Source organism: Rattus norvegicus, chromosome 1, assembly GCF_036323735.1.
Source record: "Rattus norvegicus strain BN/NHsdMcwi chromosome 1, GRCr8, whole genome shotgun sequence".
Classification (NCBI taxonomy): domain Eukaryota; kingdom Metazoa; phylum Chordata; class Mammalia; order Rodentia; family Muridae; genus Rattus; species Rattus norvegicus.
In genome coordinates, this window is record NC_086019.1 from 264,943,979 (window position 1) to 264,966,873 (window position 22,895).

The 22,895-nt window shown below is 47.1% G+C and overlaps 1 protein-coding gene across 50 annotated transcripts in view; it reads left to right on the plus strand.

Moving 5' to 3' along the window:
- Tcf7l2 (transcription factor 7 like 2) overlaps nucleotides 1-22,895 on the plus strand; it is a 192,891-nt gene that overhangs the window by 152,644 nt on the left and 17,352 nt on the right. For 37 of the 50 annotated variants that reach the window (XR_005492199.2, NM_001415805.1, XM_039090214.2 and 34 more), the window contains 3 exon segments: nucleotides 15,692-15,824; nucleotides 17,811-17,913; nucleotides 19,837-19,923. Coding sequence is in view for 49 of the 50 variants with exons in the window: in NM_001415805.1 (NP_001402734.1) it covers nucleotides 15,692-15,824; nucleotides 17,811-17,913; nucleotides 19,837-19,923 (323 nt within the window). In the remaining variant the exon portion in view is untranslated. 50 annotated transcript variants of the gene reach the window in all.

Here is a 22,895-nt window from a genome sequence, read left to right on the forward strand (position 1 = left end):
TTTTTTTTTTTTTTTTTTTTTTTTGGTGAAAGGGAAGGCTGTAAAGACAGAGTTCAAAGATGTGAATCATAAGAAAGTAGAAACCTTTTTTTAAAAAAAAAAAAAAAGTGCATTAAGAACTTTGCCATCTGACGTTCGGCGCAGGCCTCCCAGCATCGAAGGTCAGATTCACACCCTTTTCGAACAAAACTCTAATTTAGAATGTTCATCTAAGGGTTGATAATGGCATTAGAAGGCTGGTGGGGTGGTCAGTGGGTGTTGAAGATTAGCTCAGTGGCCAGGGTGGCTTTACCTAGACCCCCGCGATTCATTGGGTAGATTAACCATCACAACTGTCATTTTATCCCTTTTACCACATTTAAAAAAGAAAAGGGGGTGGGGGAGATGGAAATACCATCTAGAAGACAGTTTATGTGGAGCAAACCAGTGAGGGACATTCTTTCTAAAACGCTAAGAAATTGCTACAGATGTGTCTATCTGTGTAATTTCTTTATGCGCCCGCTCAGTCTGCGTGGCAGAGAGACATAGATGTTGAAATGATTTGGGGGAATTCAAATAAGTTGGTTATATCAGGTAAGCTGCAAGTTTTTACCCTTAATTCCTCTTAATCAGGTCTTTTGCTTGTTGGTAGAGAAAGGGCTGTGTGGTCTTGATCTCCTCAGCCATTTGCTGCCCTACCAATTGTGCACTTCCTCAAGTTGCTGTTTGCTGTTTCCTGGCAAAACTTTTATTTCCACTGTGCATGTGCACCCCCAGATTAGTCAGGCTCCTATGGAGCACGGAGGGAACTGATTCTTAACGGCATTTTGGGGTCCGCGGTGGGCGCCAGGGGCATTCTCTGACTTGGTTGTTTGCTGGGTGCTGGTGTGGGAAGTGTCACTGTGGAAGGGAACTTCAGAGTTTCTGTAATGTAATGGTTTATCCTGAATAAAGTGAGAGAGACAGGACTCGGAATCTGGGGAATAAGGGCAGAAGAAGCTAGGCTGATGAAGGTGTCTCTTGTCAGATTTGTGTAGAATTATTTACTGTGCTGTCTTTCCTGAGCCGCCACAGTAAAAGGGAAGAAGTGGGAAATTATCCCAGATGGGACGAACTGCTCATCCTCTGTTCTTTTTTTAAAAAGGAAAAGATTTCGGGGAGGGGGGAAAGTCGTCTTTTTCTTTAGAACAGTATGAATAAAATCTGGACAGCTGTCGAGAAAGATACGCTGTCTGCATTTTTTTTTAACTTTAGCTTCCACCATAACTAAATAGCTTTAGCAATAGTACATCTTTTCTCTTTTTTTCCCTTCATACATAATGATCTCTACTTCATTAAAAGCGTATTAATCTGGTTCCCAGTCTCTTGGGAGACACCTTAAGATGATGATATTGTGGGTTTTTCCCCCCGAATTGTTAAAAAAAAAATTCTAGCAGATTTGGTCCCTGTCAGTCAGAAATAATTGTGTTCTTAATCTTGTCCCTGATGGGTGACTTGGAGTTCAGCAACGGACCAGCTCCAATGACAAATACAGTATTAATATTCATTAACTGCTTTGACAATGCTAATTTTGATGCAGTAGTAAAAGGCCTTCCAAAGTTACCGGCCAAAGCATCAGAGCTGCGCAAGGTGGCAAGATAATTTGTGCTGGTTTGCTGAGCTGAAGGCTTTTAAAGTCTATAGCAAACAGCTAGGTACCACCAACAAAAAAGAGAAAGGGAGAAAGTTCTGAAGCATTGGAAGGCAGGGCCGCGGAAATAATACGATCACAGTCCGCTAAAAAATTTGACACCTCTGATGCAGTTTCTTTGAGTGAAATTTCTACAAAGTTGCAACAAAAAAAGCATAGCATGGTAAGTCAGCACATTCTTGATTTTGTTTAATCTTTTTGATCTTTTCAATTATCGCTATTTGAAGATCAATAGTCATTTTTTCCTACTATGCTTAGAAGACGCGCAGCCGTGGTTTAATATGTGTTAGGACAATTTGCTTTAAAGAAACACATCCACAAGTTTTGGGAGTGTGTTTTTTTTTTTTCCTTTCTCTTTTAAAGTTAGTCATGAAAAATGTTATACAATGTATCCTTGTGAATTCTCTTACATACAAGTGTTTTTAATAATCTATTTTGGTTTTTGTATTTCCTCCCCCACAAAGAGTAGAATTCATCGAGTTAATTAAGATCTGAATGTTGTCAAGAATGTTATAGGATTCTCTCTGGTGGGGGGAAGCTTCGGAGTGAAGTGGTCCTCCAACTTTATCTAAATTCAGCTGGCTTCCTCCCCTTCCTTTTCTGAATGGCATCAGATAGCCATTAAAGCTTAATTTCACCGTAGACCTGCACAGCGTTACTTCCACTAACTTAGGTGAACTCGCTCGGATTACTGAAATTGCTTTTATGCTTGCCAAGTCGGCAAACAAAATATCAGGCTTTGTTCTTTTGATTGAATGCTGGGTTGGGGGGAAAAGAGAAGAGTGAAAAAAGCCCTGCCTTTTTTTTTTATAACGCCCCCTCCCTCTTTTGGGGGTGGATTGTTGTGGAACCGGCCGGGGGAGATCCCGGTTATTGTGCGCTTCGCTGTGAATGGAACTGTGCCTGAGCATCCCGCGCAGCTCGGCTGCTGCGGGCTGCTCCTGGGAGCTGCGGGCTTTGCGCGGGCTGCAGGGCGGGTGCTGCCCTCCAGCGGGCCCGGGCCATCCGTGCGGCAGCATGCCTGCGAGCCGGCGGCGGCAAGGACAGCGCGGCGACCCCTAGATGGTAAGCAATGTGCCCTGAGTTTGCCCAGCCTTGCATGCTCCCTGCCCAGCCCAGGCCGTGCCCACTGTCACTGCGCAGTAACTTTAAGATTGATGTACGTCGACTGGTAAGGTCCTGATGGACAGAGTTGGTTTAGTGTCCTTTAAAACAACAATAAGAAAGGTTAAAGAAAGAAAAGGAAAGAAGAAGAGAAAGGAAAGAAGGAAGAAAGGGGAGGAAAAGGAGTACCTTCTCATTTTACACTATTATTGTTTAATTGGAAGTGTCTGCACTTGGAGGGCATCCATCCATTTCACTCACCAACTTAAAGTGACAGCCTCCACCCTCCCCAGCCCCCTCCTTCTCAGCCGTGTGTGTTCTTAGTGCACTTTTGCCTTTTCGGGTCTGAATATGCGAGTTTGGAAGCAGTAGGTAGACGCATCTTTCTTATAGATACATGTAGATGCATGTCTGTCTAATCCACCAAAGTTGGTTTCCTGTCCTTACAACTTCCCTGTTCTGGCATCTCAAATCTCTTTATTTAACACAACAAAACTAGCTTTGCATGGAGATGGTGATCCTGGGGTGTGATCGGACAGTCTCTGGCCCCTACTTCCAACTTCTCCACAGGATTTTACATAATGCCACGCTAAATGTACTGCTCTCTGTTTCTGGTTTGAGCAAGCTTTATTTTTTTTTTCTTTTATCATCCCACCCACTTGCTAATCCCAACTTTGTTTTGTTTTGTTTTGTTTTGTTTTGTTTTGTTGTTGCTGTTTTTTTTTTTTAATGGAATGTTCTAAGTTTGGGTGTGTATCTGACAAGTCAGGGTGCTTTGGGAATGAGTCCTGGACAGTGCCATGGGACAGCAACTCATCCTGAAGGAGTTTCTCAGGAGTTCTTGAAGAACTGAGAGTTTTTTCCCCCCTTTTCTTTTGAAGGGGGAAGAGGCTGTAACTGGGTTGGCGCTAACCCCGGGCTTCCTTTTCCCTTGTTCTTCAGAAAGCTGGGAAGTAAATTCTTAGCCCAAGCTGCCGTGGTGGTGTTTGCAGCACTTCCCGACAGATTGTTGCTGGGTGATCACGGCCTGTCTCTCAGTGGATAGAGAACTTGCAGTTTACTTAAGAAATTGCGGGAGCCACAAAAGCAGCTGCCAGGAGTGTGGTGGTCTTGGTGAATAGAGGGAGGGAAGGCAATTAGGGGGCTGTGTGGTTGGGGCTTTTTACTTGTCAAACTAGAAGCTCGTTGCTTTTGTTACTGCTGTGTAAAGGGGAATGGCAGGGTTTTGTTTTGGTATTAAGGGCCTTAAAGATTGCTGCTCCACATTTAGGCAGGAAGGCTAGATACGTCCAGAATGGGGCCACAGAGTAGTATTATTTTTAAAGCAAAAGAGTAGAAAATGAAGAAGTCCTACTTTTTTGTTGGCCTTAAGCGCTTCCAGCACTTGTTTAGGTTGATTCCTTTTTGGGGGGGTCGGGTAAGGGGGATTAACTTGTCCCATGTATTAACAGATCACGTAGAAACCTACACTCTAAAAACAGTTCTGTGGCCTTGGAGATAAACAGCTGGCCAGTCGGGCAGTCCATGCACTAAAGGAAAAACTCCTTCATTATAATTAGGTGTCCTGAGTCTTAGGGAACCAAATATTGGCCACTAGTCATGCTTTTAAGCCAGACAAACCTAGGATGGTTTCCTACCTGCTTGCAGACTAGAGCTGTGTGTTTGCTTTTGAAGAACATGAGATGATTTTGGAGTTGAGTCCGTTAGACATTTTGCTGCGTGACTCAACGCCTCCCTGGGCAGCCACCCACAGCACCCCCCTCCTGCATGTCACAGAGACCGTTTTAGGCCTGTTCTATCTGACGGTCTCAACTCAAATTAGGTTAACCCCACACCAATGTACCTGGCCCTGGATCCTATGAAAGCCCCAGGAAAAGTAAGTTGAGTGGATCCTTTTCTTCCTACTTCTCTGCTCTCTGTTCTCCCTCTCTGTCTCTCTCTCTCTGTCTCTCTGTCGCTGTCTCTCTGTCTCTCTGTCTCTCTCTCTCTGTCTCTCTCTCTGTCTCTCTGTCTCTCTCTCTCTCTCTCTCTCTCTCTCTCTCTCTCTCTCTCTCTCTCTCTCTCTCCTCACATATACCCACCAGCTAAGGCAGTCTGCTAGCCAGAGGTCTGGCTTGCAATGCCTCTGGGTATTAGAAACCTACTTTCCCCTGCTTGCAAGGAGGTCATCTGAAAACCAGGCAGCCTCAAACTCTGGGAAGGAAGAGAGGGTGTGCAGAGTGGCAGGCAGGGCCTTGCAAGGTGTCACTTCAGTGTCACCGTGACAAGAAAATATACTTTCTTCCTCCCTCCCTCTCTCCCATTGCAGCCCTCTCCCTAAGAAATTTGTTTTGAGGGATTTGACAATCTTGCAGATAAAGTGCCTGCCTGCTACACTGGTTCATCATTTCCCTCATGGCTGACCGTAATTTCTTTGCTACTCTTAGCTCTGTCCCTGCCACCCAAGGTGAGGGAGGGGGACTTTTCCTAGGTGCCCTGAGTACGTTAGGGAAAATGGGCCTTCCCCCTCCTTCCTGTATGGGTCCTGGGGTAGTAAAGATTAGGAACTAGAGGGGTTTTTACATTTAAACAACCATTTAAATGGAAGCTTCAGCCAGCCGAATTAGATAACTGTTTTAAAATTTTTTAAAACATTTTTTTCCAGAGAGGGTGTGCAGGGGAAGGCCCTGCAAAGCGACTCTATGCTGTACAAGTGAGTGTGGGTGTCCAGCCATAGACGAGGGAGCATCACCCAGCTTTTAAGATGCATTTCTTCAGCTCTTTAAGTGAGCTGTATAAAGGGAGGTGGGGGTGAGGGGAAAAAGAAAACTGAGAGAAACTGGGAGGGAGAAAGAAAAAAGCTGGCCCAGTCCCATCTTGAAGGTACAGAGAAAGTTTTTTTTTTCTTTCTTTTTTCTTTTTCTTTTTAGAGTGGAGAGAGGGCAAGACAGAGCTATTATGTACCCCAGGGATGCGGTGTTAGTGGGAATGGAGGATTTGAGTGGGAAGGGAGGAACAGTGGCCCCTGGGGTCTCTCTCTTGCAGCAGTTGGGCGCTTGGCACCTCAATTTGAATTGCTGGGTGAGTAGTGGTGTGTGTGTGTGTGTGTGTGTGTGTGTGTGTGTGTGTGTGTGTGTCCAAACTCATGGCCCTGACCGTGAGACCCGTGCTTCCTTTTCTTCTTTAAAAGACTTTTTTAAAATCTTAGACAACGGAAAGGGGGACAAAACAAGGATGAATGGTCAGCACAGGCTGCGCCCTATCCCTGCGGGATTTTGCTGTATCCTTTTGGGGGAGAGGAGAAAGGGTTAAAAGAAGATGGAGAGGAGAGAAAGTCTGACTTTCATCCCAGTTCTTACAGACCATAGCAAGTGAACTGTAGTTTCACCCACCACAGAGGGCTGCTACCATAGGCAGAGGGGAAGGAGAGAGAACTTGCCCCTGCAGGGGACTGTGTCTCTCCAGGAGCCGGGCTACTGAGTGTATTGGTTTCATATTTAATGCTAACTTTCTGTTGCTGTGTTTGGTTGTTTTTATTTTCAGTCTCCAAATTTAGATGTTGGTTTTTCCAGGCCCTGGTATTGCTGTTGGTGGTTGTATTTTCCAAATTTAATCAAAAGCTGTTTAGGAAAGCTGATGGTGGGACCGAGGACAGCTCCTGTTGACAGTGAGCAGCATCTTCTGCAGCATGGATCTGGGGGCCAGAATACACTGAATCCCTCCCAGGACTCGGGGGACCAGGATACACTGTATCCCTCTCAGGACTGGGGGCCAGGATACATTGTATCCCTCCCAGGACTGGGGGCTAGGATATACTGTATCCCTTCCAGGACTGGGGACCAGGATACATTGTATCCTTCCCAGGAGTAGGAGCCAGGATACACTGTATCCTTCCCAGGACTGGGGGCCAGGATACACTGTATCCTTCCCAGGACTTGGGGGCCAGGATACACTGTGATCCTCTCCAACTTGGGTTTATACTGTTTGCCATAAACAGTGAAGACATTTTCTTGAATCTGAAGGCAATTTTTTTTGTTGTCTTTATAATTACTATAATTATATTTTGTTGTTGAATTGCCAAATACAAATACTTATGGAGAGATTGACCAGGTCAGATTGGGAAAAAAAAGTTTTTTGTTTGTTTGTTTTTGTGTTTTGGAGGGAAACAAAGCATTATATAGACTATAAAAATGACTGTGTTAAAAAAATCATTGTCATATTGAATGCCAACTCAGAGATAGCTCTCTGCAGTGGAGCATACGCCTTGTAAACCTCTTTCTGCTGCTTTCTAGGTCAGCTTAGTTCTGCAAACTGTTAAGACGGTCAGGGACAGGGTGCTGGCCAATATTGTGTGACTTCTGTTGTAAATTCCCATCCAGACCCTCGTATAGGGTCAAGATTCCTGAGATATCCTGTACCTTGTTTACAGAAATGACTTAGAACTGTGTTCTTCTGTGGCTCAAGAGAGGGGTAACTTCCATTCTGAGTGAGGCATTGTGAGAAAGAACTTGCTTTTCAGAGGTAGATTCTCAACCCCAGTAATTCAGACATTATAGCCGTTGTGTTCTTGTATACAGGCAGCTCTACAGGCATTTTTTGGAAGCAGCCGGGATGGCAACCTTTTTCTTCTGAGGGAAACCTCCCTTGGTACTTCAGAGTCGGTGGTGAGCTCAACTGAACTGCGCTATGGAATTCCCCCACCCCTTCTGCAGCACCACAAAATGTGGTGAAATCCTGCCATGCCCTCCAATTGCATTCTTCTGGCCGCATTGGAGGACTCAAAAAATTGAATATTGCTCATCCACATGGTCTTCCCCCAACATCAGCCTGGAATCACAGGGAGCAGCCACGGCGATTGCTTCTGTGACCCATGGTGACTCTGGGTCATCGCCATGTGGATGTGGGTCATTTTTCCATCCTGTATGCCCTTTATAGGGAAGGACGCTGAAGTTTGAGACATTAGCAGGGCGAAATGGAGCAGCCGACGCCTCCCTTTCTCTTGTTTCTATACGTATGTGTGTGCAGTCTCTTCCTGAGTCTCGGAGTCTGGGTTTGTGTTTGCTAAGTCATGTGAATGAAATCTCTCTTCCTCCCCTAGGCTTATATACTTGTTATTTCCCAGGAAGAAAATATACTTCTTCCTGAAGGAAATAACTGCTTCTTGAGCTCTATGGTGCAAGCATGATTTTTTAAACACACATCTAAACCCCAAGTTAGGCCCTGGTGTAGAAGCTGTATGCAGCAAAAGTCATTTTCAGGCAGCTGTCCCTTGTAAGTAAGTGCAGAAGGTGCTGTCAGATTTTGTTCCTTGCTTTCCTTAAACTTTCCAGGATGTATTAGCCATTATGCACTTAAAATTTATTCTCAATCAAAATGGGTGATTTCCTTTCCATTGTGTTCAGGAACCCCAGGTCTTGGGGTTGTTGTGTAGGGACCGGTGGCCTGGAAATTGTTATTGTATTTTTAAGTTGTTTCACATTGAAGCATTGGGAGGGCTTCATTTGGAATAGGTTAGATTTATTCCTGGCTTTTCTAGAAACAGCTGTATCCTCTTACCCAGTTCCCAAACATTCTCCACACACCCAGACGCTCGGCAAGATTGATTATGCTAACGCTAATCATTTAATACCCAAGTAGTGGAGAAATATTTGGCGGGAGGGTGGAGGTTGAAAATTCCTGGGAAATTACTTAGGGGTGAAGTGGTTTGCAAAGGACGAGAACAATCCACAGACCCCACAGTGCCTGTGCAACCCCTTACCGATCTGGTGGTAAGTTTGATGTTACCGGAGAGAGGCAGGCAGGAGGAAAAACTCTGGAAACCTACCCTGGACCACTGGGTCAAAACTTAAGTGTGCAAACGTTTTAAGGGGAAACACAGTGAAGTTTTCTTTTTTTTCTTTTTCTTTTCTTTCTTTCTTTTCTTTTCTTTTTTTTTGTTGTTGTTGTTGTTGTCATTGTTGGGAAATAAATGAGAATGGGTGGCAATAAATTATGTTTAAGGAACTTAGCTGGGAGTAATTGTTTGAGAGGCTGAGTTGGATCTGAGCTGTGGTTTGCACAAAGCCAGACACCCGGAACACAGCTCTATTTCTAGGTTTGAGGTTTCCCCCTTTGTTTGTGTACCCTAACACCCTGGATCCCCATCTCCTTCTCAGGCATTCCATAAAAGTCACCAAGAATGGCTGAATTTGACCTTCTAGGCTCTCAGCTATAGAGACGGGCTGTCTTTGGTGTGTTAGCTGGTGGCTGGTTAAAACGTCGGAAAGCTCCTCCCTTCCAACAGAGGTCAAGGACTGAGGATGACTTGAGACAGCACTGTGTGCATGCACCTATGTGAGATTTTGCATGGCCACAGACCACACAAGTCCCTTCTCTCTGCCTTCCTTGTCCATTCATTTCTTCACTATGGAGAATTTCAATGCCTTTGAGTCCATGAGAAAGTATGAGTCGGCAGAATTTTATAGACAGTGGGAGAAATCTTCACAGTTCCTCTTCTTGCTGTCTAAATGGAGAGAGACAGAGACACAGAGAGATTGGTAATTTACGGAACAAACAACACTTCGGATCTCCGTTGTAGAAGATGAAACTTTGCCTCCTGGTGGGTACTTGGCACAATACCTGGCCAGACATACAGGCTGTGTACCATCGGTGCTAACGGACTTTGCTCTCCTGCATCACACAGGCGGCTCTCTCCACCCCATGTAAACCCAGAGAAATCTTCCCTCCTTCATATCTTACTTCCAATAGCAGTACTGCAGCCATCGGTGCGTAGTTGTCTTGCATACAATACAGTGTGCAAAGCCCCTCAAGCTAAAAAAAAACAAAAACAAAAACAACATTCATTGTATGGAACCGGCTTGGCCACTGTGCTGACTGTATCCTGGCTGGGCTTCTTGTGCTCAAGGTGAAATATGAAGGGTTCTGAAGATGCCTGTGTAGAATGAGGAAGGCCAGCCTTTCTGTGGTAGATGTAAGAGGTTGGAAGGATGTGAGATGCTGGCCAGCTGAGTTGGGATGAACCAGCAAGCGTGTTTCCGAGTAGCCTTTTGTAAGGCTGACATAGCATTGCTCTGTGTTTGGTTACCAGTCGTTGGCACAGTAGGGTTACCCTGACTGACTGTCCAACTCCCTTCTGCCTCAAGGCCTGAAGAGGAACAGGATTAGCGGGACTGCCAGAGAGTTGATGACTGGAAACTGCAACCCCTCCTTCTTCTCATCCCAGCCCCTTCCCCTCCCCAGCACTGGCACGCATAAAGGCTTAACTGGTCTCTACTGGGCTCAACACAGCCAAAGTAGACGGAAAAGCGGGTACTACACCAATGAGCCCCTTTTGCAGGAACATGAAAACTTGGAGCACCCTGGGGCAGCAGGGTCACGTGGAACCCCTGCACATCTCTGGGATCCACACAGAGAGAGGACAGGGCTGACGAATGTTCCTGTGTTGTGTCTTTTGTTGTGTTGGGCTCCTTTAAAGGACTTCTCTGGCCCCATTTTGCTCCTGCAGCAGGAAGGGGCAATGTAGAGTATTGAAGAGGGGTCTCTGTTTGTTCTGCTGCCTTTGACTAACAGGTTGAAGAGGTGAATGGTGATCTTCCAGTCCCTTTAGGCTTACTCCCAGTCACAGGGGGTTGAGGAGTCGGGTTAGAGGGTGGCTGGTGGAGGGACCCAAAAGCCTGTTCACCTTTCACCTGTTGAGGTCCTGGTTTCTGAGCAGGGTTGGAGGGTGAATGGGTGCCTGGCAGTGGTCAAGTCGCTGAACACTACCTAAGGGTTCTTGAGAGGTCAAAGGTCAGCCACAGGGTCACAACCCCTACTGTAGTTGGATGAATACTCCAGAGGGTAGGGAGCCTTTGTGTGCTCTGAGGGCCATTGAGGTATCTTTTCTTTAAAATGTAACTATTCAACGCTCACACCCGTGGAGTTTAATGAAGGAATGAAGAGGGTGGGGGCGGGGTGACGGTGGGGAGGGGGTGGGTGAGTCTGTCCAGGTAGAAAGCATAAAGCCCCAGTGACCAGAAGTCAGAGGAGGAATTTGAGTTCCTTTATTTATACTGTTGTTCACTTGCTTTAATGAGTTCAGGGTTTTGCATCTTTTGTTTATTTTCTTTGGTTTCGTGTGAGCCCGGAACTAACCACAGACAGCATCTTGTCACCAAAATTCTGCTGGGGCCTGGTTGTATCTGGAAAGCAGGGGCAGCGTGTTCAAAGCCTCGTTCGTTCCTACCTCCCCTACCTCCCCTTATGTTGGAAAAGTCCCTCTGTAAGAAGCTGGTGAGAGAGTTCTCCTCAGTGGAGTCAGGGGGCTGGAGAGACCCCTGACTTTGCATTTGGTGACTGATTTCCTCTCGGTCCCAAAGCAACAGTGTCTAGGAAAGGTTGGCACAGGCTGATCTCACAGGTTGCCTCTCACTCTATCAGCATGGCAGTTACTGCTCCCGGTAGTTCTGGCCTACAGACATTTCTAAAGTAGCTGTGCATTAGTTAGGGAGTTGGAGCAAGTGGAGATACCGTAAGGTTGGGAAGCATCTCTCCATGAAGGTGTGTGAGTCATCCCTGTTCACCCACTCTGTGGAACAAGTAACAGAGGCCAGCCAGTCACAGGTGTGCTTGGTGACTGCTGAGTGAGTGTGACCGGTGACCGTTGGTACACATCTGTACTCTGGGAAGCAGGGCTGACTCTGAGCTGCTCCGGGATGGTTGACAGGGCTTCAGTCTAGCCATTCTTTGGTCCTCGTCTTGCTCTGGTGCCAGTAAACTAAGTGGCCTAAAGTGGCCACATGGGCACTAGAGAGTTACATGGAGTGTATTTATGGACATCTGGATTCTATTTTGTTTGCTTTATCTTTTCTTTGTTTTTGTTTGGTGGCCTAGCCTGCATAGCTTTGTCCTGTTCTGAATGAGTTAATACTGGCAATAGGCTCTTCACCGAACCTTCCCTGACTGTCAGGACCACGGCCTTGAGCATGAGTTAGCTACCATAAAATTTGTAGCCCAGGTCCTGTACAGATACCTCTGTAAAGCAGATACCTACAGGACACTGGGTTTGATGTTACGGTTGGGAACAGTAAAGGGGAGAGTGAGGAAATGTCTCTGGCATTTTAACCACTCCCCCACCCCTTTCCCCTGAGTGCTAACTGTTGTTTTAATTTAGTTCCCATGATGCTCCACTTTGACTATACCCAGTACTTTCCTCCCAGTGTCAGAATACCTGAAGATCTTTAAAGAAGTGAGAGCCATTGTGGGGCACAGAGGTATGATGGAGAGATCCTGACTGCTTGGATATCTCCTCTCACTGTTGGCTCGTATTGTTCTCACTGACTCAAGAAGGACTCGTTTATCTCCAGTTTTGGGGTTTTGTTTTGTTTCTTTGATTGTGAGATCCTCTGTGGCACACCCTGTCATTGGCCCAGTACAGTGAGGTGTTGTTGTCGGTCTTTTGTGTTTTTTTTTGTAAATGGGCTCTTCAAAAATATATTTGTTAAATACCAGATTTTTAAGAGGGGCGTGTCACTTGGGTAGGGTGGTCACAGATCATCCATGCTCCCTACATCTAGGCGGTGACTTCCTCCCTGTGCAGAGCAAAGGGCATGTTCCGAGGCTGTGCTTTCCCCCTTCGTGAGTTGAATTGGAAGGTGTTACCTAGTGGTTAGCCACAGCACCCTTCTATTGTGATGATTGCATCTTACCAAGTTCCTTTTCATTGACTCTGGGCCTGCCGCTCACTGCCTAGGGTGCTTTGAGTGATCTCACGCAATCTTCACAGCCCTACAGGACAGACAGGGTACTTGCAGTTGACAGGTCCTCACTCTCCGTCTCTCTGAGAAACCAGCACAGAACCCATTTTGAAGGCACTGGCATTTTAAAGGTGGTCTCTGCCAGAGCTTTGTTCTGAGCGTGAGGACCACCCTCCAGCCCTTCCAGAAATCCGGTCCTGTGGTCAATGGACTCTTTCTTGTCCTATCACCTGTACTTTAGTCTGATGATTTTCATGTGGTCTTTGAGAGGGTACTTACTTGCTATCCCAGTCTGGGTGCAAAAGTTTCAGAGGATTTAGAGGATGAGTGCGAAAGGGCCAAGGGAGGTGTTCTCTCCATCCCAGACATAGGAAGAATGTGCTATGGGGAGAAAGGACCTTGGAGTCCGAGGCTAGAGAGACACACAGGTGTTGACAAGAAGTCCTTTGTTGTAAGGGGCCCAGGTATTGACAGGTGCTGTGGGGCAGCAGACAGACCCTGTCTTGTGCATATTTGACCATGGTGTTCCTCCTCACTTGGGAACAGATCAACCCTGAGAGAAAATTGGTCATGCAGTTTCTACTTGTTATGTAGTCAAGGTCATGGCCTAATAGGACTTCTATCCCCCTCTTAAAGTCAGCTAGCATCTAAAGCTTTCATTTGTTGTCCCCTCTCTCCAACTCCTACTCCACCACACTGCTGGAGAGAGTTGTCTGGATGGGAAAACCCCAACTGGCTGAGAAGAGGATGATGCAGGAGTACGTACCAGCAGCAGTCAGTGAGCTCAGGCTCCATGAACGGTTATCTGTAACAAGAGCATCTAGGGTGAAGAAGGAGAGTTAGTAAGTCCCACACCTGTCTTACTCTTACCAAATGCTGTTATCGTCCTTTCCTGTGGCTGGAGAGACAAAGAAGGTTTTCCCTCTTTCTCCACTAGTTTTGCTTGGGGTTGGTGACAGAACCACCGTGCCCCCCGCCACCTCTTTCCTAATCATGACAGTGATGATGACCCAGCACAGCTCCTAAACATACCATGGGTTAGGCCTGTGCAAAGCCTCCTCGTGTGCTCTCAGAGAAAAGGCTTGATTCAGGAGAAGCACACACAACTTTGGCCTCCAGGTTTTCCTGCACCTGTGTGGCTCTCAAGTGTCAGCTCCGCCATGAATTAACAGAAGAAGCTCTTATGTTGCTCCATACCCAGGTCTGTTTCTACTGAGAAATAACCTTGTACCAGGGTCCCCTAACTCAGTGGAGATGGCAGCTAGTTTTCCTGCCCACCTGCCCACCTCCAGCCCTGTCTACCTCTAAGGTGGCCATCATACCTGCCCACTGCTCATAGAAATCCTTAAAGCAGGTTCAATCTTGTGACTACCGGGTCACGGTCATCCCTCCTCATGAGATATATGACCCATCTTGAGAGCAACTTGCATTCGTTCATGTTGTCAAGGCCCTGTCTTTCCAATCAAGTTGGAAACTTCCAGGAGGCAGCCTCTGCCATTTTGCTTTCTCCCAGGTCACTCCCACCCATCCCTGTCTTGTGTGTTTTTCCCTCTTCACGTGTCTTTCCTTCCTCTAAAGTGGGAGCTGATGCCTTTTACTCCTTCTCAACCATTCTTGACAGAAGATTCTCCTAGGACTCTTTCCTTAAAGGATCTTACTTCCATGAGCTGTGGCCACAGGCTTGGACCAAACAGCCCTTGGCTCTTATATACCTAGCCTCGCCACCATTCCTGGTTGCTGACTCTGAGAGACCGTTTCTTATTTCAGACCTTCTGTAACTTATACCTCAACCGTTTCCATGTGCAAGATGGTAGCTAGGTCTTCTAAGCAACTAGCCAGCCCCCTTTCTTGGAAAGAGTTATGGTTTTACAGGAAGCTGTAAGCCAAGAGACTCGAGCTGCTCTTTTGGGATCTTCTAGGACAGCCGTGTTTTTCTTCCCTGACATGCCATGGAGAAGTAACACTTCTTGGTGATGCCTTTGCCGTCCTTCGCTGTGGCAGGAAGCTGCTCTTCCTGTGTTTTATGCCTTTTCTGTCTATTAAAAGAGACTGAACGGGGAGCTAAAAGGAAACATGGGAAGAGAGCTAACTGCTCAGTGGTCCCTGAACTCGGGAGGCGCTGGTGGGCAGTGCTGGAACCTGCCTTTTCTTTCTATGCAATTCCTCTTCCTTGATGTTAATGCAACTTGTGCCCTTCCTAGACGTAATAAAAGAAAATGAAGACACGTTCTGAAATGAAACTTGACTCTAATCCATTCATCATCTAATACCGGCCTCTTTATCTTCTCTGCTACCTAATCTGGTTAAATGTCCCTGTTGTAGGATTTTAGTGAAAATCCCCCATTGGGAATAGGGTTTTTTGCAATTGGATTACTCTCAGTAAATGGCCCAGTAGTTCGCTTGTTTCAGCTTAATTTTTTTTCCCCCTTTGTGATCTTGCTGGTCTGAGTTATAGCCCAGCACTCGGGGGAGGGGGACGGAGCACTCGGGGGAGGGGAGAGAGGCCAGGGTTTGTGGAAGGCCCGGGGAGAAGGCAGTGGAGAATGTTTGAGATGTTTTTACTTTCTTTGTTTTCTGCTCTGCCCCAATACAACAAGCACGTGCACTTCATCGGCCAGAACTGCCCATTTCTCAAATGTGTCCTGTGTATTGGCTCAATTCATCATTGTCCAGTTAATTTATGAGTTCTCCTTGACAGCCCCCTGATGAACATGCAGGTGCTGGCTGGGTCAGAGCTTTCTGGTCAAGTTCAGTCTCCCGTTCCAAGGGGGTGGGGCTTTTCATCCAGGTTGAGTGTGAGCGGTCACCTGCTTGCTGCGTCTGAGAGCCCGTGGAACTAGCAGGGTGGGTAGGGAGGCTAGGGTGGGATTCCAATCGTACTGTGTACTGTGTGCGTAGCTCTCTCTAGTAGGCCTAAGAGATGAAAGCCTCAGCTCTGTACCCACGTGCTGATGGGAAAGAGCAGCATCTTGGGTTCCAATGGTGGTGCAGAGGTGCTCAGAGGTGGGCCTGAAACAGACCAGCGTGGAGAGCCAACTGCCTCCCACTTTTAAATGGATTAGTGAGGTGGGGAATTGGCAGAGTTGAGGGCATCTTGTGGCACCAAGCTGGGAGGGTGTTGTAGGGGACGCAGGCCCTTGCTCTGAAGCTCTGGGCTATGGAGACCCAGCTCACCGCATATCCCTTTGTTCTCCCTCTCTCACAGTCGAACAAAGTGCCGGTGGTGCAGCACCCCCACCATGTCCACCCACTCACACCTCTCATCACGTACAGCAATGAACACTTCACCCCGGGAAATCCACCTCCGCACTTACCAGCTGACGTAGACCCCAAAACAGGTAAGTTGGGGAACTGAAGACCTCTGGAAGGAGCCTGGGGCTGGGCGTGATTCTCACCTGGGGGCTGATGGGTCAGGAAGCTCTTAGTGGGACTAGAGCCTGGTGCGTGTGCTGGGCTATGTCTCCTTTCTCCTTGGAGAGATTCACAGGGGTAAGGTTTATGTCAGCACCTTTGGAAATGGCTGCTTGGGGAGCCTGGTTTTGAGTACCTTCCTAAGCAAACTAGATAGTAATGGGATTACAGCATGGTTTAGAAGGGGTCCAGCCACTTGGAAGTGACTACGGTGCATTCTTAAGGGACCACATCACCCAGGGTCTCTGCTCCTTGCAGACCACTTTGCTTCTTTTCTTCTTCTGTTCTGACATCTCGGATGACTATTGTAAGCCCATTTTACAGATGTACAAACCGAAGCCTAGGAAGGTTTCCTCAATTCATCCAGCAGTGAATTGAGCAGAGGCTGCTCACTGTATTCAGCCTCTACACCCGTCAGGAAGAGCAGGTCTAGCTTATAGCGCCCCCTACATAAGGTTCTAGTATTGCAGGCAGGCTCTACCCACACAGCCCCTCCGAGCCCTCTGTGTGGATGCTGGATGCAGCCTGGCAGTTTGACTGGCTGGAGGAGGCGGCCAAGCCTGCCTGAGGCTCCGCCAAGCACAAGGCTACACTTGCAGCAGGCAGCATTTCATTTGAATAATGGTAGACCAGGGAATAGCTTTTAAATGGTTATCGTAAACCATATGATTAACGTCTAAGGAGTGTTTATTTTCCTCTGCGAACATTCTTTCAAGTGTGCAAATGGCTCGGTGTAAGGGTCCAAGCCCCGCTAATCTGTTTGCTTTCTGTAATAGAGAGAAAGCAATGTCTGCGTCGAAATGTCACCCGGGGAGACTTAATTTACAGATTAAAAGCTTCCTGAATGAATTTCTTGAAAAATGAGATAGTTTTCATCCCTGTCCTGTCCCTTCGATCATGGGTTAGTTCTGACGCACTGAGTCCATTTTGCCTCCCCGTTGGATTGGGCGGCTGGGCAGAGTCATTGCTCTCCAGCTAAATTGCTCTCAGGACTCCACTTCCTGAGGACGGATGGCCAGATGTGCGTCCTGTGCAGATAGGAAGTGAGCTGTGGTGTATGCTTTCAGCATATACTTCTGCAGGCCTCGGGGAGGCTCACGGCCCCTCCGGCCCATGGAATACACAGTCAGCAAGTGAGGCCAGTACCCACACTTGCCTCTGTCCTCCACAGGGTCCAGAGCTGAGCCCACCAAGCCCCCAGCTTCTTCTGTCAGTTCAGTTCTGACTCCTGGGGGAAAGACACCAACTGGCACTTGGTGGTTTCTGCAGTCTCTCTTCATGGGAGAATTGGCCCTCTTGAGGAGTTGGGTCTTTCAAAAGAAATCAGGTCACACCTCTCTGAGTCATAACAAAGTGAGTTTCTAGGCTGCCTGTAATCCCAGCACTTAGGAGGCTAAGACAAGAAGGCTGTGAGTTCAAAATCAGTGTGGCCGTGCAGTTGGATTCCTGTCTCAAAACATTAAATTTAATTAATTATTTAAGCCTTACAAATCGGAAGTATAGCTCTCACACAGGCAAGCCATCCGAAACAAAGGGTAACAGATCCAGTTCTGAAGCAAAAGGAGTTTATAATTATGAGCAACTCACCCGAAGCACACCTGTCTTTTTATTTTAGATTTTTTTTGACTTGAAGTTATCGCTTTAGTCATATGAGGCAAAAAATACCCAAGATGGCGTCTCCTTGGTCTCAATCAGTCAATCACCTCAGCCCATCTAGAATGAGCTAACTCACCGTGCAAACAGAGCTGTAGGAAAAAAGAGAAGAAGGCTGGGACAGTCCTCACCCCCAGAGCTGGGACTGGCCTCCAGCTGGGATTTGAGAAGAGACAGCCCCTTTCTTTATAAGCTCCTTGCTCCCCCTCCCTCCACAGTCCCTCTTCCTCCTACCTAAAACTCACCGCTTCTTCTCGCAGGAATTCCACGGCCTCCGCACCCTCCAGATATCTCTCCATATTACCCGCTGTCGCCCGGCACCGTAGGACAAATCCCCCATCCGCTAGGATGGTTAGTACCACAGTAAGCAGTTCCAGTTTTTAATTCCCTTTTTGTTTCTTGCATGAGCATGCTTATATGTTTGCATGTGCATGCGTGTATGTGTGTGTGTGTGTGTGTGTATGCGCGTACATGCATGAGTGTGTTCACACGTGCACATGGCTGAGGGACAGCTGATAGGACAACACAGGGAAGATACTGTTGAGGTATCCTGTGGGTTTGCAGAAGGGTTCCGCCATTTCAATGAGTGGCATTGAAAAGGCTCAGTGGTAACTGTTACTGGGAACCCATCGTCCCCAAAGATGTCCAAAAGCTACTCTGGGAACTACAGAAGCCTAGCATGACTCTTTTGGCAGTGGCAACCCAAACTGGGCTTGTGTTGTCGGGTTGAGCTCTCTCTTTTAGATGCTGCCTCTGTGGCAGCAAGGGAGTGGGGAGAGGAGTCTGGCGGTGAAGTCATCTAAGGATAGGACTGAAGGGATCTCAGTTACCACTCAACCTTCACCCCCAAGGCTGGTAGCAACAGTGGAAGGAAGCTCAAGTCATCTTCCCAGCATCTCTGGGATTCTTTGCATGGCTAATGCTTCAGCCAGCTATGGGAACCCTGAGGGACAAGTGGACCCCTCCCTGAAATTTTCGGGGACTGGGCTGCATGAACGCTGACCCTGGTCCCTGGCAGTGCTCAGATAATTTGACCACAACTTGCAACTTTAAAAGTATGGTGTGTTTAGAAATCAGAGCAGAAAGGCCCTTCGTGTCGGCAAGTCTACCTTGTACTGCATGTGCGTGAGCACGCACGTGATGTTGGACACTGGTATGTTTCTGATGCATCTATTTCTCCATTTTTATCAGTGACCTCTAGCATTAGAAAGCACAGGGCAATGTTGGGTGCTTGAAAAAGCAAACCCTGTCAAATTTGGGACTGAGGGAAGGCAGACTTTTATAGCCTTAAAGACAGTAAAGTTTAGGAATAGGGTCCCCTTCCCAGTCTTTTTCTCTAGTGGAACAGATCCTGTGCTGTGTGCGCTTCCTTGTTTATCTGAAAACAACAGGTTGTGTTACGCAATAGCTACACTAAGTGGCGTGTGGTTTCGGTTTCTTTGTCTTATTTTTGTTTGGTGAGGTAGACAGGAGGGTTGGACCTACCTCTTCTCCACCGGAAGGGACCAAGCGAGCAGCTATACTTCAGTCATCCCTTGCTGCTGATGCGGGGGGGGGGAGGGGGGGGGAAGGGGTTGAGGGGAGGGATACTGAAGGCGAGATAAAAAGGAATAGCCAACTCCGACAAGCCTCTGTCAGGGAAAGTTGTGTGTCTTTCATGAGGATGCAATTCTGCATGTTGCTGTATTTTTTAATTATTGTAATGAGGTGTGATTGTCTATTGGTTACCCACAATTCTTCTTGGGGACTCTCCCCCCCCAGAAACTCTTGTCAACACTTGTTAATTTGACAAAAGGCTACAAATTAAGCTCTGTTAATTTAATGTTTTCTCACCGAGATCTAAATACCGAAAGAGGCCCAAAGCGCAAGTGAAGTCCTTTGATTCGCTGTCCTTTATTTTGGTATAAATTTACATTCATTATTGTCTTCCTTTGGATGTGGAGCCCTCAATTAGTGTGATGGCTCCATTAAAGCACGCGAGCCGTCGCCTTTAATTATTACAACAAAACACCTAGTCTCAGCTTGGGGAGAGGGTCTCTATTGACATAAGCAGAGGTTATAAAATTTAATTAGCCATTCCTATCAGATTTATGGCATTCAAATTGTTCTGTGTTTCTTCCCTTTGATCCTGCCTGTACAATCCCCAAGATTTTTGTTCCGATCAAATGAGGATAAAGCTCACTGTACGGAGAGAACGTCCCCCTCTTCTTCCTTCCCTTACGCCCACCCCCCAGCCCTCATTTCTAGTCTCTCAACTTTTTTACACCCCCCCCCCTTTTTTTGTAGGCAAGGTCAGCCTGTGTACCCAATCACGACAGGAGGATTCAGACACCCCTACCCCACAGCGCTGACAGTCAACGCGTCTATGTCTAGGTGAGTTGCAGTGACCTCTCATGAGGTCCTCGAGGCAGCCATCGGGTCATCCAGTGCCCATGGACACGTGTGGTTACATACCACTGTTCATTAGACTTCCCTCCTAGAAAAGCCCAAAGAGTTGCCTTGACTTTTCAACGTAAATAACAGCGATCTAAGATTTCAGGAGTCTATCCACGGAGCAGCACAGTATCACAAGTTAAGAAGGCAGGGGTGGGGCTGGGAGAGGTTTGGCAGTTAAGAACACGTGATGCTCATGAAGCTGGGTTCCGTTTCCAGCACTCACATGGCAATTCACAACCATTTGTAATTCCAGCTACAGGGGATCCAGTGCCCTCTTCTGGCCTCTGCTAGCATGTAGCACACATACCTGCAAGCACATATACTCACACACAGAAAAATAAATAACTCTCTAAAGATAACATCAGACATCGGGGAGAACACCTAGAATAGCGTCACTTTTGAAATCATCATTTCTCTGTCGTCCTCTGCTGGGTAAGGAAGGAAGAAGTGAAGATTATGTAATAATTATTATTCAGAGAAATTGAGGAAACACTGGTGGGTGTTTTTTTACCATTTCAGATACTGGTTCAGAGTCAGATATAATAAGCTATACTCTGGCCCCTCAGAGCAATGATATCCAGTAGAAACTTGATGGGAGCTACACTGTATCTTGTATTTTCCACTACTTTTACATTTTCTCTCCCTCCCTCATTCACATATCAAATCACCATAAGAAGGTCACCCTCCCTTCCCCCATTATAAAATGTTTTCAGTGACACATTGTATCTGCCATTGGCCTGCACCATGTTGCTAAGTCTTTGAAAGTTGTAAAGAAACTCTGTCTGCATCCACTCCTACGGACTCATACTTAAACATATATACACTGTCTATATGTATCCCAGGACTCATTTTCCTCTCTCTAATTAATTCTGGCTAATTTTTCAGTGACTGCCAGTTTATTTACAAGCTGGTTGGCAGCCGTACATTTAAGTAGTCACTAATTGCCCCTAATGATAGTTTTAGTTTCTGTTCATCCGATTTTCCGTTGAGTTAATTAAATCGGTGGAGGTTTAGACTTTCCTGATGGGCTGAAGCAACCGATCCATTTTGATGATGCCACATGATTCAATTAGCACGCAGTACACGGCAAGGATGCTGTCCCCCAGCCTCTGTCTCCGTGGTTTGTGGCCAACACAGGGAGCCAAAATGAGAGAAGGGCCTGAAAAGGTGGCCTGGCATGCTTTCTTTCCTGCTTGCAGGAAAGCAACTTTTGTCGAGGGGACCGGCCCCCACTGAGAGGAGCATGGGGCAGCGTGGCTGAGTTTATAGTGAACGAATGACTATGGTGCAGCTTGAAAGACCCATTCCCCGCGTGGGATAGATCATCTAAATCTCAGAATCCATGCCCGTAGGAGTTAGGTAGGAAAATGATTTTCTGCAGCCTCTTGGCTGGAGAAAGTAGAAAGGTTATACTCATTAAATAATGTCGTCACAGTCCCTGTAAAGTGTAGGAGCGAACGGGGAACCTCCTGGGAGGAGAGGAGAGCGGGGTTGCTTATGATCCCAGCTCCATCCCAGCGTTTACAATGCAGCTCCGATTCTTCGTCCTGCTTGTTTGTTCCGAGTATCCGGGGGTTGAAAGCGGCAAGGTAATCGTAGGATGGGGATTGGGGGTTAAGCTCATTGATTGAATTATCATTAGGAGGCTAGCTGGTGATTTATAGGTTGCAGAGGGTGGAGGGAAAAGAGGGGGTGGCGGGGAGAAAGGTTAGGGGCTGGCAGTACGGGGTGGGGTGGGGGGAGGTGGCCGATTCCCCAGGTAGGCCAAACGAAAGGTAGCTAGTTAGAAAGCATATACAGCAAATTAAATACATTATTGCGGTAATGGGGCGACAGAAGTATAGGTCTATTATACGTATGGCAGTTATAGCAAATGCAGGCAGCTTGCCCTGTTCCAGAACACCCTTTGATATTATTCTATTCAGCAGCAGGGCCAGGACTTCTCAGAATTAAGTGATGGATCATTATACTTTAAACACCATGGAGAAGCCTAGATTGGCAATTAAACAGCTCTTGCTGACACTCACTTGTGCCACCCTGTGACCCCCTTTAGATTGAGATGTTGGAGCTCGGGGCCCTCAGCCTGCTAAATTGGGCAAGGCTCTTCTCCTGACGAGAGCAGGCCCTGAAATCCGCCGGCTTCAAAGGGAGCGAGATCATGTATAAACCATAATGTAGGTGCACCGTGGCTCACAAAAAATAAGGCAGGAAGAGATGAAATGTTACAAGTGCGAGAGGGGGTGGGGGGGAGACGAGAGAATAATGACGACCCGTGCGCGACTCAAAGCAGGACGGCTGCACGGGAAAATGCATCCCACAGCCTGTGCATAAAATCAAGGCCGGCAGATGACGTGCCGCTCGCAGAAACGTGTCAACAGTGAGGCAAAGTGAGAGTGAGCTCGAGAGAGGCCCCTGAGACAGCCAGAAACAAAAATTAGTTGTCCTTAACAAGTTAAGGGTCATCATTATATTCTGGCTTCCAGCCATAAAAGCAGACGGGGGTATGTAATGAGCTGCTTGGAATTTTTTTTGAGGGTGTTTCATGAGGCAGCTGTCTGCAGAAAGGGGGTTCGTGGGTGAAGGTGCACGCGTCTTGTGTGAAGATGTGTACACAGTCTCTCAGCTGTTGTGTCTTTTTCACGTGTGCCAGCGTGTGTGGAGGTCAAGGTGCACTCCTCATGGTGGCACCCAGATCTGTGCCAACCCCAAAGTGTCCCTGATCTTGTTGCCTGCCTCGTGTTTGCATGTACACGGAGATCACAGGGTCCCACACTAGGTTTCTGTCCTTCTCTCCCTCATGTGTGTGTACATGTAGTCTCATACTGCGGGAAAAGGACATATGTATTGGAGACCTTCGAAGTAAGCCCCTCTCTGCCTGCCCTTCACTCAAGGGTTTCCAAGAACTTGTC